Source organism: Strix uralensis, unplaced genomic scaffold (genome assembly GCF_047716275.1).
Source record: "Strix uralensis isolate ZFMK-TIS-50842 unplaced genomic scaffold, bStrUra1 scaffold_494, whole genome shotgun sequence".
In the NCBI taxonomy this organism is placed as follows: domain Eukaryota; kingdom Metazoa; phylum Chordata; class Aves; order Strigiformes; family Strigidae; genus Strix; species Strix uralensis.
Window position 1 is genome coordinate 17,270 of NW_027437088.1, and position 13,382 is coordinate 30,651.

The 13,382-nt window shown below is 63.8% G+C and overlaps 1 protein-coding gene across 1 annotated transcript; it reads left to right on the forward strand.

Annotated features, from left to right (window-relative positions):
* Positions 1-13: 13 nt before the first annotated feature.
* RELA (RELA proto-oncogene, NF-kB subunit) lies at positions 14-11,402 on the forward strand (the record flags this gene model as incomplete). The annotated part of the gene is given in 11 exon segments (XM_074858036.1): positions 14-142; positions 412-465; positions 595-746; positions 1,980-2,078; positions 2,080-2,129; positions 3,574-3,664; positions 7,039-7,125; positions 7,127-7,169; positions 9,215-9,238; positions 9,241-9,318; positions 11,190-11,402. Coding segments are annotated over 11 exon segments (901 nt in total), but the record flags the coding sequence as incomplete, so codon positions are not given.
* Between the last annotated feature and the right edge of the window lie 1,980 nt (positions 11,403-13,382).

The window sequence follows — 13,382 nt, forward strand, 5'->3', positions numbered from 1 at the left end:
AGCCGCGGTCACGTGGGCGGCGGCGCTTCCGCAAGCGGCGGCGGGATCGTCTCGCCTCCCCCCCCCTCCCCCTCCCCTCCCCGGTGTCCCCGGGACCCCCCCGGTGTCCCCCCCCTCCCTTTCCCCCCCGCCATGGAGGACGGTGAGTGCCACCCCCCCCCCCTTATTTGTGAGGGGGGGTCTCCCCCTTTTTTTTCCCCTCCCCTCATGACGTCAAAGACGTTGGGGGCCGTCAGTAGGTTCCAGGGTTAACACGGGAGCGAGGACGCTTTAAGGAGGAAGGGGGCGTGTTAAAAGCGGGGGGGGGGGGGGCTCCTGAAGGGTTGGGGGGGGGGAGGAGGGGGAGAGGGGGACACCCCCTTAATACGACCCCCCCTTTAATGTGACCCCCCCCCTTTTTTTTCACCCCAGTGACCCCCCCGGATCTTCTCCCCTTCCTCCTGCAGCAAGACTGGGGTGCACAGGGTGAGTGGGGGGGGGAATTGGGGGCGGGGGGGTGGAAATCTGGGGATCTGCCCCCCCCCCCCCCCCGAAGTGTGGGGGGGGTGGATTTAGGGGGGGGGGGGGGGGGTGTCTCACCCTGGGTCCCCCCAGCAGAGGCGGGGGGGGCCGCCCCCTTCGTGGAGATCCTGGAGCAGCCGAAGCCGCGGGGGATGCGCTTCCGCTACAAGTGCGAGGGGCGCTCGGCCGGCAGCATCCCCGGGGAGCACAGCACCGACACCACCAAGACCCACCCCACCATCCGCGTGAGTTTCCAGTAGAAACCAGTATAAACCAGTATAAACCAGTATAAGTCCAGGAATTGCTTAGGACCCCTCCCTGACCCCTCTCAGGGTCCCGCCCCCCCCCCCCGGTGTCGCTATCCCTGGGGAGCACAGCACCGACACCACCAAGACCCACCCCACCATCCGCGTGAGTTTCCAGTAGAAACCAGTATAAACCAGTATAAACCAGTATAAGTCCAGGAATTGCTTAGGACCCCTCCCTGACCCCTCTCAGGGTCCCACCCCCGCCCCGGTGTTGCTATCCCTGGGGAGCACAGCACCGACACCACCAAGACCCACCCCACCATCCGCGTGAGGTTTCCAGTAGAAACCAGTACAAACCAGTACAAACCAGTATAAGGCACTATGCACTGGTACCTGTCTGGGAACCCCTCCAACCCCTCTCAGCGCCCCCCCAGTGCCCCCATCTGCAGCAATCTCAACACCCACCCCCCCAAAACCCCTGCTATCATCCATATAAGCTTCCCAGTATAAACCAGTAGAAACCAGTATAAACCAGTATAACCCACTACACACTGGTATCCCCTGGGAACCCCCTAACCCCTCTCAGCGCCCCCCCAGTGCCCCCATCCCCAGAAATCTCAACACCCACCCCCCCAAAACCGCTCCTATCATCTGTATAAGCTTCCCAGTAGAAACCAGTATAAACCAGTATAAGCCACTACACACTGGTATCCCCTGGGAACCCCCCCAACCCCTCTCAGCGCCCCCCCAGTGCCCCCATCTGCAGCAATCTCAACACCCCCCCCCCCAAAAACCCTTCCTATCATCCGTATAAGCTTCGCAGTAGAAACCAGTAGAAACCAGTATAAACCAGTACAAACCAGTATAAGGCACTACGCACTGGTACCTGTCTGGGAACCCCTCCAACCCCTCTCAGCGCCCCCCCAGTGCCCCCATCCCCAGAAATCTCAACACCCACCCCCCCAAAACCCTTCCTATCATCTATATACGCTTCCCAGTAGAAACCAGTATAAACCAGTATAAACCAGTATAAGGCACTATGCACTGGTATCCCCTGGGAACCCCCCAACCCCTCTCAGCGCCCCCCCAGTGCCCCCATCCCCAGAAATCTCAACACCCACCCCCCCAAAACCCCTCCTATCATCCGTATACGCTTCCCAGTATAAACCAGTACAAACCAGTATAAACCAGTATAAACCAGTACAAACCAGTACATTCTCCGGGTTGCAGGTGAACAACTACCGGGGCCCGGGGCGGGTACGGGTGTCGCTGGTGACCAAGGAGCCCCCGCACCGGCCGCACCCCCACGAGCTGGTGGGCAAGGACTGTCCGCGACGGCTACTACGAGGCCGAGCTGCCCCCCGAGCGCAACGTCCACAGGTGGGCGGGGCCACGGGAACCCCAAATTTGGGGGGGGGGGGGGATGATGCACCCCCAAAATTTATGGGGGACCCCCCCCCCAGGATGTCTAGGACCCCCTAAATATATGGGGGTGCACCCCCCCGATTTATGGGACCCCACCAAAATGTCTGTGACCCCCCCCCAAATATCTGGGGGTTACCCCCCCAAAATGTCTGAGACCCCCCAAAAAATATGGGGGGGTCCCCAAATATATGGGACCCCCCCCAAGATGTCTGAGACCCCCCCAAATATCTGGGGGTGCCCCCCCAATTTATGGGACCCCCAAAATGTCTGCGACCCCCCCAAATATCTGGGGGTGCCTCCCCCAATTTATGGGACCCCCTCAAAATGTCTGAGACCCCCCAAAAATATGGGGGGGTCCCCAAATATATGGGACCCCCCCCAAGATGTCTGAGACCCCCCCAAATATCTGGGGGTGCCCCCCCACTTTATGGGACCCCCCAGGATGTCTGTGACCCCCCCCAATATCTGGGGGTGCCTCCCCCAATTTATGGGACCCCTCAAAATGTCTGAGACCCCCCAAAAATATGGGGGGGTCCCCAAATATATGGGACCCCCCCCAAGATGTCTGAGACCCCCCCAAATATCTGGGGGTGCCCCCCCAATTTATGGGACCCCCCAAAATGTCTGCGACCCCCCCAAATATCTGGGGGTGCCCCCCCCAATTTATGGGACCCCTCAAAATGTCTGAGACCCCCCAAAAATATGGGGGGGTCCCCAAATATATGGGACCCCCCCCAAGATGTCTGAGACCCCCCCAAATATCTGGGGGTGCCCCCCCCAATTTATGGGACCCCCCAGGATGTCTGTGCCCCCCCCCCAATATCTGGGGGTGCCCCCCCCCACTTTATGGGACCCCCCCAAAATGTCTGCGACCCCCCCAAATATCTGGGGGTGCCCCCCCCACTTTATGGGACCCCCCAAAATGTCTGCGACCCCCCAAATATCTGGGGGTGCCCCCCCCACTTTATGGGCCCCCCCAAAATGTCTGCGACCCCCCCAAATATCTGGGGGTGCCTCCCCCAATTTATGGGACCCCTCAAAATGTCTGAGACCCCCCAAAAATATGGGGGGGTCCCCAAATATATGGGACCCCCCCCAAGATGTCTGAGACCCCCCCAAATATCTGGGGGTGCCCCCCCCAATTTATGGGACCCCCCAGGATGTCTGTGCCCCCCCCCAATATCTGGGGGTGCCCCCCCCACTTTATGGGACCCCCCCAAAATGTCTGCGACCCCCCCAAATATCTGGGGGTGCCCCCCCCACTTTATGGGACCCCCCAAAATGTCTGCGACCCCCCCAAATATCTGGGGGTGCCCCCCCCAATTTATGGGACCCCCCCCCCCCAAAATGGCCGGGTCCCACCTGACCTATTTCCCCCCCCCCCCAATTTTTGGGCCAGTTTCCAGAATTTAGGGATTCAGTGCGTGAAAAAACGGGAGTTGGAGGCGGCGGTGGCCGAACGGATCCGCACCAATAACAACCCCTTCAACGGTACTGGGAGCACTGGGAGCACTGGGAGGGGGACTGGGAGGGGGGCAGGGGTTACTGGGAGGCACTGGGGGGGATTGGGCAGGTTACTGGGGGTTACTGGGAGGCACTGGGGGGGATTGGGAGGGTTACTGGGAGCACTGGGAGTTACTGGGAGGCACTGGGGCTTACTGGGAGGATTGAGCAGGTTACTGGGAGTTACTGGGCGTTACTGGGAGGCACTGGGGGGGATTGGGAGGGTTACTGGGAGCACTGGGAGTTACTGGAAAGCACTGGGGCTTACTGGGAGGCACTGGGGGGGATTGGGAGGGTTACTGGGAGCACTGGGAGTTACTGGGAGGCACTGGGGCTTACTGGGGGGATTGAGCAGGTTACTGGGAGTTACTGGGCGTTACTGGGAGGCACTGGGGGGGATTGGGAGGGTTACTGGGAGCACTGGGAGTTACTGGGAGGCACTGGGGCTTACTGGGGGGATTGAGCAGGTTACTGGGAGTTACTGGGCGTTACTGGGAGGCACTGGGGGGGATTGGGAGGGTTACTGGGAGCACTGGGAGTTACTGGAAAGCACTGGGGCTTACTGGGAGGCACTGGGGGGGATTGGGCTGGGGGGATTGGGAGGGTTACTGGGAGCACTGGGAGTTACTGGGAGGCACTGGGGCTTACTGGGGGGATTGAGCAGGTTACTGGGAGTTACTGGGCGTTACTGGGAGGCACTGGGGGGATTGGGAGGGTTACTGGGAGCACTGGAGTTACTGGAAAGCACTGGGGCTTACTGGGAGGCACTGGGGGGGATTGGGAGGGTTACTGGGAGCACTGGGAGTTACTGGGAGGCACTGGGGCTTACTGGGGGGATTGAGCAGGTTACTGGGAGTTACTGGGCGTTACTGGGAGGCACTGGGGGGATTGGGAGGGTTACTGGGAGCACTGGGAGTTACTGGGAGGCACTGGGGCTTACTGGGGGGATTGAGCAGGTTACTGGGAGTTACTGGGCGTTACTGGGAGGCACTGGGGGGGATTGGGAGGGTTACTGGGAGCACTGGGAGTTACTGGAAAGCACTGGGGCTTACTGGGAGGCACTGGGGGGGATTGGGCAGGTTACTGGGAGCACTGGGAGTTACTGGGAGGCACTGGGGCTTACTGGGAGGATTGAGCAGGTTACTGGGAGTTACTGGGCGTTACTGGGAGGCACTGGGGGGGGATTGGGAGGGTTACTGGGAGCACTGGGAGTTACTGGGAGGCACTGGGGCTTACTGGGAGGATTGAGCAGGTTACTGGAGTTACTGGGCGTTACTGGGAGGCACTGGGGGGATTGGGAGGGGTTACTGGGGAGCACTGGGAGTTACTGGGAGGCACTGGGGCTTACTGGGGGGATTGAGCAGGTTACTGGGAGTTACTGGGCGTTACTGGGAGGCACTGGGGGGGATTGGGAGGGTTACTGGGAGCACTGGGAGTTACTGGAAAGCACTGGGGCTTACTGGGAGGCACTGGGGGGGATTGGGAGGGTTACTGGGAGCACTGGGAGTTACTGGGAGGCACTGGGGCTTACTGGGGGGATTGAGCAGGTTACTGGGAGTTACTGGGCGTTACTGGGAGGCACTGGGGGGATTGGGAGGGTTACTGGGAGCACTGGGAGTTACTGGGAGGCACTGGGGCTTACTGGGGGGATTGAGCAGGTTACTGGGAGTTATTGGGCGTTACTGGGAGGCACTGGGGGGGATTGGGAGGGTTACTGGGAGCACTGGGAGTTACTAGGAAAGCACTGGGGCTTACTGGGAGGCACTGGGGGGATTGGGAGGGTTACTGAGAGCACTGGGAGTTACTGGGAGGCACTGGGGCTTACTGGGAGGATTGAGCAGGTTACTGGGAGTTACTGGCGTTACTGGGAGGCACTGGGGGGATTGGGAGGGTTACTGGGAGCACTGGGAGTTACTGGGAGGCACTGGGGCTTACTGGGAGGATTGAGCAGGTTACTGGGAGTTACTGGGCGTTACTGGGAGGCACTGGGGGGGATTGGGAGGGTTACTGGGAGCACTGGGAGTTACTGGAAAGCACTGGGGCTTACTGGGAGGCACTGGGGGGGATTGGGAGGGTTACTGGGAGCACTGGGAGTTACTGGGACGTTTCTGGTGGTTCCTGGGTTTTTCTGACGGTTCCTGGGGGGTTTGGGGGTTCCTGGGGGGTTTTGGGGGTTCCTGGGAGTACTGGGGGTTGCGGGGGGGGTTACTGGTCCTTACTGGGAGCACTGGGAGTTATTGGGATGTTTCTGGTGGTTCCTGGGTTTTTCTGATGGTTCCTGGGGGGTTTTGGGGGTTCCTGGGGGGTTTTGGGGTTCCTGGGGGTTTTGGGGGTTCCTGGGGGGTTTTGGGGTTCCTGGGGGTTTTGGGGGTTCCTGGGGGGTTTTGGGAGTTCCTGGGAGTACTGGGGGGGTGCTGGGGGGGTTACTGGTCCTTACTGGGAGCACTGGGAGTTACTGGGACGTTTCTGGTGGTTCCTGGGTTTTTCTGACGGTTCCTGGGGGGGTTTGGGGGTTCCTGGGGGGGTTTTGGGGTTCCTGGGGGTTTTGGGGGTTCCTGGGGGGTTTTGGGAGTTCCTGGGAGTACTGGGGGTTGCGGGGGGGGGTTACTGGTCCTTACTGGGAGCACTGGGAGTTATTGGGACGTTTCTGGTGGTTCCTGGGTTTTTCTGATGTTTCCTGGGGGGTTTTGGGGTTCCTGGGGGGTTTTGGGGTTCCTGGGGGGTTTTGGGGGTTCCTGGGGGGTTTTGGGAGTTCCTGGGAGTACTGGGGGTTGCGGGGGGGGTTTACTGGTCCTTACTGGGAGCACTGGGAGTTACTGGTACGTTTCTGGTGGTTCCTGGGTTTTTCTGACGGTTCCTGGGGGTTTTCGGGGGTTCCTGGGGGGTTTTGGGGTTCCTGGGGGGGGTTTGGGGTTCCTGGGGGGTTTTGGGAGTTCCTGGGAGTACTGGGGGTTGCGGGGGGGTGTTACTGGTCCTTACTGGGAGCACTAGGAGTTACTGGGACGTTTCTGGTGGTTCCTGGGTTTTTTCTGACGGTTCCTGGGGGGGTTTGGGGGTTCCTGGGGGGTTTTGGGGTTCCTGGGGGGTTTTGGGGTTCCTGGGGTTTTGGGGGTTCCTGGAGTACTGGGGGGTGCTGGGGGGTTACTGGTCCTTACTGGGAGCACTGGGAGTTACTGGGACGTTTCTGGTGGTTCCTGGGTTTTTCTGATGGTTCCTGGGGGGTTTTGGGGGTTCCGGGGGGGGTTTTGGGGTTCCTGGGGGGTTTTGGGGGTTCCTGGGAGTACTGGCGGGGTGCTGGGGGGGGTTACTGGTGCTTACTGGGCCTTACTGGGAGCACTGGGAGCTGACGGTGTGCTGGCAGTGGCCGGCGGAGCAGCGCGGGGGCGAGTACGACCTGAGCGCGGTGCGACTCTGCTTCCAGGTGTGGGTGCGGGGCCCCGGGGGGCTGCACCCCCCTGCCCCCCGTCCTCTCCCAGCCCGTCTATGACAACCGTGAGTGACCCCCCCCCAGGCCCCTCAGCACCCCCAAATCCCCCCCCCCGACACCCCCAGGCCCCCCTGTTGCCCCCCCATAGCACCCCCTAGACCCCCCCCTTGGCCCCCCCCAGATCTGCCACAGCCCCTCCCAGACCCCCCTGGAGACCCCCCAGATCTCCCTGGACCCCTCCAGACCCCCCCCCCCAGACCCCCGTAGCCCCCCCAGACCCTTCCAGACCCTCCATAGCCCCCCCTTGACCCCCAGAAGCCTCCCCAGACCCCCTGTAGCCCCCCAGATCTCCCTAGATGCCCCCATAGCCCCCCCCGACCCCCCGTAGCCCCCCCAGACCCCTTGTAGTCCCCCCAGACCACCCGTAGCCCCCCCAGACCCCCTGTGGCCCCCCCAGACCCCCCGTAGCCCCCCCAGACCCCTTGTAGTCCCCCAGACTACCCGTAGCCCCCCCCAGACCCCTTGTAGCCCCCCCATAGCCCCCCCAGACCACCCGTAGCCCCCCCAGACCCCTTGTAGCCCCCCAGACCCCCTGTAGCCCCCCCAGACCCCTTGTAGTCCCCCCAGACCACCCATAGCCCCCCCCAGACCCCTTGTAGCCCCCCAGACCCCCCGTAGCCCCCCCAGACCCCTCATAGCCCCCCAGACTCCTTGTAGCCCCCCAGACCCTCCATAGCCCCCCAGACCCCCCATAGCCCCCCCCGAGCCCCCCCAGCCCCCCTGTAGCCCCCCCCAGACCCCCCCCAGACTTCCCCTGCCCCTCCCAACCCCCCCCCCGACCCCCCCCATAGGCCCCTCCCACGTTCCCCAACCCCACGCGGGACACACGTGACTCACCGAGCGATCACGTGACGCGAGACGTGTCGATCCCGTGACACGCCGGGCGGTCACGTGTTCTGCACACGTGTGAGGCCAGCGCTGGCGATGACAGGGTGTCCCCAACACGCCTGGCAGGGGCGGGGCCTGGGACTGTCACCCCGTGTCACCCCATGTCACCCCGTGTGACCTTACGCCACCTCCTGTGACCTCGTGTCACCCTCTATGTCACCCTGTGTCACCGCGTGTCACCTCATGTGACCTTACGCCCTCCTGTGACCCCATGTCACCCTATGTGACAGCCTGTGTCACCCCGTGTCACTCTGTGTCACCCCATGTGACCCTGTGTCATCCCATGTCACCCTACATGATCTTGTGTCACCCCAGGTCACCCTGTGTCACCCCCCATGACCTTGTGTCACCCCGTGTGTGACCTTGTGCCACCCCACGTGGCCCCATGTCACCCTGTGCCCCCCCATGTGACCCCCCATGACCGTGTGACCCCCCATGACCATGTGACCCCCCGTGTGACCCCCCATGTGCCCCCCCATGACCGTGTGACCCCCGTGTGCCCCCTCATGGCCGTGTGACCCCCCATGACCACGTGACCCCCCCTGTGCCCCCCCATGTGCCCCTCCATGACCATGTGACCCCCCCATGACCTTGTGACCCCTCCTGTGCCCCCCATGTGCACCCCCATGACCGTGTGACCCCCCCTGTGCCCCCCCCATGTGCCCCCCCATGGCTGTGTGACCCCCCATGACCATGTGACCCCCCATGTGCCCCCCCATGACCATGTGACCCCCTCATGTGCCCCCCCATGACCTTGTGACCCCTCCTGTGCCCCCCATGTGCCGCCCCATGACCATGTGCCCCCCCGTGTGACCCCCCCTGTGCCCCCCCCATGTGCCCCCCCATGGCTGTGTGACCCCCCCATGACCATGTGACCCCCCATGTGCCCGCCCATGACCGTGTGACCCCCCCATGTGCCCTCTCATGACCATGTGCCCCCCCCGTGCCCCCCCCCCGTGCCCCCCATGGCTGTGTGACCCCCCCATGACCGTGTGACCCCCCCATGTGCCCCCCCATGACCATGTGCCCCCCCGTGTGACCCCGCCCTGTGCCCCCCCATGACCATGTGACCCCCCATGTGCCCCCTCATGACCATGTGCCCCCCCGTGTGACCCCCCCTGTGCCCCCCCATGACCATGTGACCCCCCCGTGCCCCCCCCAGGGGCCCCCAGCACGGCCGAGCTGCGGATCTGCCGGGTGAACCGGAACTCGGGAGCTGCCGGGGGGGGGACGAGATCTTCCTGCTCTGCGACAAAGTCCAGAAAGGTCAGGGCACGACGGGGGCCCCCCCAAAACACCCCTGGGGTCCCCCCCACCTTGCCAGGACACCTGGGACCCCCCCCCCCCCCCCCCAAAAAAAAAACTTTTGTCCCCCCAGGACACCTGGGTGTCCCCCCACATACCGGGGTTCCCCCACCCAAACTCCTGGGTCCCCCCCAGGTTTCTTGAGTCCCCCCCCAGATGCCTGGGTCCCCCCCAAACACCCGGGTCCCCCCTGAACTCCTGGGTCCCCCCAAGAATCCTGAGTCCCCCCCAAACACTTGGGTCCCCCCAAACTTCTGGGTCCCCCCTGAACTCCTGGGTCCCCCCAAACACTCCTGGATCCCTCCTGAACACTTGGGTCCCCCCCATCTCCTGGGTCCCCCCCAGACTCCTGAGTCCCCCCCAGAGTCCTGGGTCCCCCCAAACTCCTGGGTCTCCCCCAGAGTCCTGGGTCCCCCCAAACACCTGGGTCCCCCCCAGATGCCTCGATCCCTCCGGAACACTTGGGTCCCCCCAATTCCTGGGTCCCCCCCAATTCCTGGATTCCTCCCCCAGACTCCTGGATCCCCCCCAGAGTCCTGGGTCCCCCCCAAACCCCTGGGTCCCCCCAACTCCTGGGTCCCCCCCAGAGTCCTGGGTCCCCCCCAGATGCCTCAATCCCTCCTGAACAGTTGGGTCCCCCCAGACTCCTGGGTCCCCCCCAGACTCCTGGGTCCCCTCCAAACTCCTGGGTCCCCCCCAGACGCCTGGATCCCCCCAGACTCCTGGGTGTCCCCCAACTCCTGGGTCCCCCCCAGATCCCTGGATCCCCCCCAAACTCCTGGGTCCCTCCTAGCTCCTGGGTCCCCCCAACTCCTGGATCCCCCCCAGATGCCTCAATCTCTCCTGAACACCTGGGTCCCCCCCAAACTCCTGGGTCCCCCCCAACTCCTGGGTCCCCCCCAGAGTCCTGGGTCCCCCCCAGATGCCTCGATCCCTCCTGAACACTTGGGTCCCTCCCAAACCCCTGGGTCCCCCCAACTCCTGGGTCCCCTCCAAACTCCTGGATCCCCCCAGACTCCTGGGTCCCCCCCAGATCCCTGGATCCCCCCCCAAACTCCTGGGTCCCCCCAGACTCCTGGGTTCCCCCCAGATGCCTCAATTCCTCCTGAACTCCTGGGTCCCCCCAAACTCCTGGGTCTCCCCCAACTCCTGGGTCTCCCCCAGAGTCCTGGGTCCCCCCCAAACTCCTGGGTCCCCCCCAGACTCCTGGGTCCCCCCCAGATGCCTCAATCCCTCCTGAACTCCTGGGTCCCCCCAAACTCCTGGGTCTCCCCCAACTCCTGGGTCTCCCCCAGAGTCCTGGGTCCCCCCCAAACTCCTGGGTCCCCCCCAGACTCCTGGGTCCCCCCCAGATGCCTCAATCCCTCCTGAACTCCTGGGTCCCCCCAAACTCCTGGGTCTCCCCAACTCCTGGGTCTCCCCCAGAGTCCTGGGTCCCCCCCAAACTCCTGGGTCCCCCCCAGACTCCTGGGTCCCCCCCAGATGCCTCAATCCTCCTGAACTCCTGGGTCCCCCCAAACTCCTGGGTCTCCCCCAACTCCTGGGTCTCCCCCAGAGTCCTGGGTCCCCCCCAAACTCCTGGGTCCCCCCCAGACTCCTGGGTCCCCCCCAGATGCCTCAATTCCTCCTGAACTCCTGGGTCTCCCCCAACTCCTGGGTCTCCCCCAGATTCCTGGGTCCCCCCCAACTCCTGGTCCCCCCCAGATGCCTCAATCCCTCCTGAACACCAGGGTCCCCCCAAACTCCTGGTTCACCCCCCCCCCTCACAGCGGGGGGGTACATCCAGTGCCTGTCCCCCCCTCACCCCGCCATTAACCCCCGGCTGCCCGCAGAGGACATCGAGGTGCGTTTCTCGGCGGAGGGCTGGGAGGCCAAGGGCTCCTTCGCGCAGGCCGACGTTCACCGCCAGGTCGCCATCGTGTTCCGCACGCCGCCGTACCGCGAGCCGGCGCTGCGCCAGCCCGTCACCGTGCGCATGCAGCTGCAGCGCCCCTCCGACCGCGAGCGCAGCGAGCCCATGGACTTCCGCTACCTGCCCCACCACGGTACTGCCCCGGGCGGGGGGACAGCGGGGGTGCCCTTTGGCACCTTGGGGGGCCAACAGGTCCCTCTTGTCACCCTGGGGCTCACCTGGGTTCCTTTTGGCACCCTGGGGGCATGTTGGGGTCCCCTTTGGCACCCTGGGGGGCCAACAGGTCCCTCTTGTCACCCTGGGGCTCGCCTGGGTTCCTTTTGGCACCCTGGGGGCATGTTGGGGTCCCCTTTGACACCTTGGGGTGCCAACAGGTCCCTCTTGTCACCCTGGGGCTCACCTGGGTTCCTTTTGGCACCCTGGGGGCATGTTGGGGTCCCCTTTGGCACCTTGGGGTGCCAACAGGTCCCTCTTGTCACCCTGGGGCTCACCTGGGTTCCTTTTGGCACCCTGGGGGCATGTTGGGGTCCCCTTTGGCACCCTGGGGGGCCAACAGGTCCCTCTTGTCACCCTGGGGCTCGCCTGGGTTCCTTTTGGCACCCTGGGGGCATGTTGGGGTCCCCTTTGGCACCCTTGGGGGGCCAACAGGTCCCTCTTGTCACCCTGGGGCTCGCCTGGGTTCCTTTTGGCATCCTTGGGGCATGTTGGGGTCCCCTTTGGCACCCTGGGGGGCCAATAGGTCCCTCTTGTCACCCTGGGGCTCACCTGGGTTCCTTTTGGCATCCTTGGGGCATGTTGGGGTCCCCTTTGGCACCCTGGGGGGCCAATAGGTCCCTCTTGTCACCCTGGGGCTCACCTGGGTTCCTTTTGTCACCCTGGGGGCATGTTGGGGTCCCCTTTGGCACCCTGGGGGGCCAACAGGTCCCTCTTGTCACCCTGGGGCTCACCTGGGTTCCTTTTGGCACCCTGGGGGCATGTTGGGGTCCCCTTTGGCACCCTGGGGGGCCAACAGGTCCCTCTTGTCACCCTGGGGCTCGCCTGGGTTCCTTTTGGCACCCTGGGGGCATGTTGGGGTCCCCTTTGGCACCTTGGGGGGCCAACAGGTCCCTCTTGTCACCCTGGGGCTCGCCTGGGTTCCTTTTGGCATCCTTGGGGCATGTTGGGGTCCCCTTTGGCACCCTGGGGGGCCAATAGGTCCCTCTTGTCACCCTGGGGCTCACCTGGGTTCCTTTTGGCATCCTTGGGGCATGTTGGGGTCCCCTTTGGCACCCTGGGGGGCCAATAGGTCCCTCTTGTCACCCTGGGGCTCACCTGGGTTCCTTTTGTCACCCTGGGGCATGTTGGGGTCCCCTTTGGCACCCTGGGGGCCAACAGGTCGCTCTTGTCACCCTGGGGCTCACCTGGGTTCCTTTTGGCACCCTGGGAGCATGTTGGGGTCCCCTTTGGCACCCTGGGGGGCCAACAGGTCCCTCTTGTCACCCTGGGGCTCACCTGGGTTCCTTTTGGCACCCTGGGGGCATGTTGGGGTCCCCTTTGGCACCTTGGGGGGCCAACAGGTCCCTCTTGTCACCCTGGGGCTCGCCTGGGTTCCTTTTGGCATCCTTGGGGCATGTTGGGGTCCCCTTTGGCACCCTGGGGGGCCAATAGGTCCCTCTTGTCACCCTGGGGCTCACCTGGGTTCCTTTTGGCATCCTTGGGGCATGTTGGGGTCCCCTTTGGCACCCTGGGGGGCCAATAGGTCCCTCTTGTCACCCTGGGGCTCACCTGGGTTCCTTTTGTCACCCTGGGGGCATGTTGGGGTCCCCTTTGGCACCCTGGGGGGCCAACAGGTCGCTCTTGTCACCCTGGGGCTCACCTGGGTTCCTTTTGGCACCCTGGGAGCATGTTGGGGTCCCCTTTGGCACCCTGGGGGGCCAACAGGTCCCTCTTGTCACCCTGGGGCTCACCTGGGTTCCTTTTGGCATCCTTGGGGCATGTTGGGGTCCCCTTTGGCACCTTGGGGTGCCAACAGGTCCCTCTTGTCACCCTGGGGCTTGCCTGGGTTCCTTTTGGCCCCCTGGGGGCATGTTGGGGTCCCTTTTGTCACCCTGGGGTGCTCCCAGGTCCTTATTGT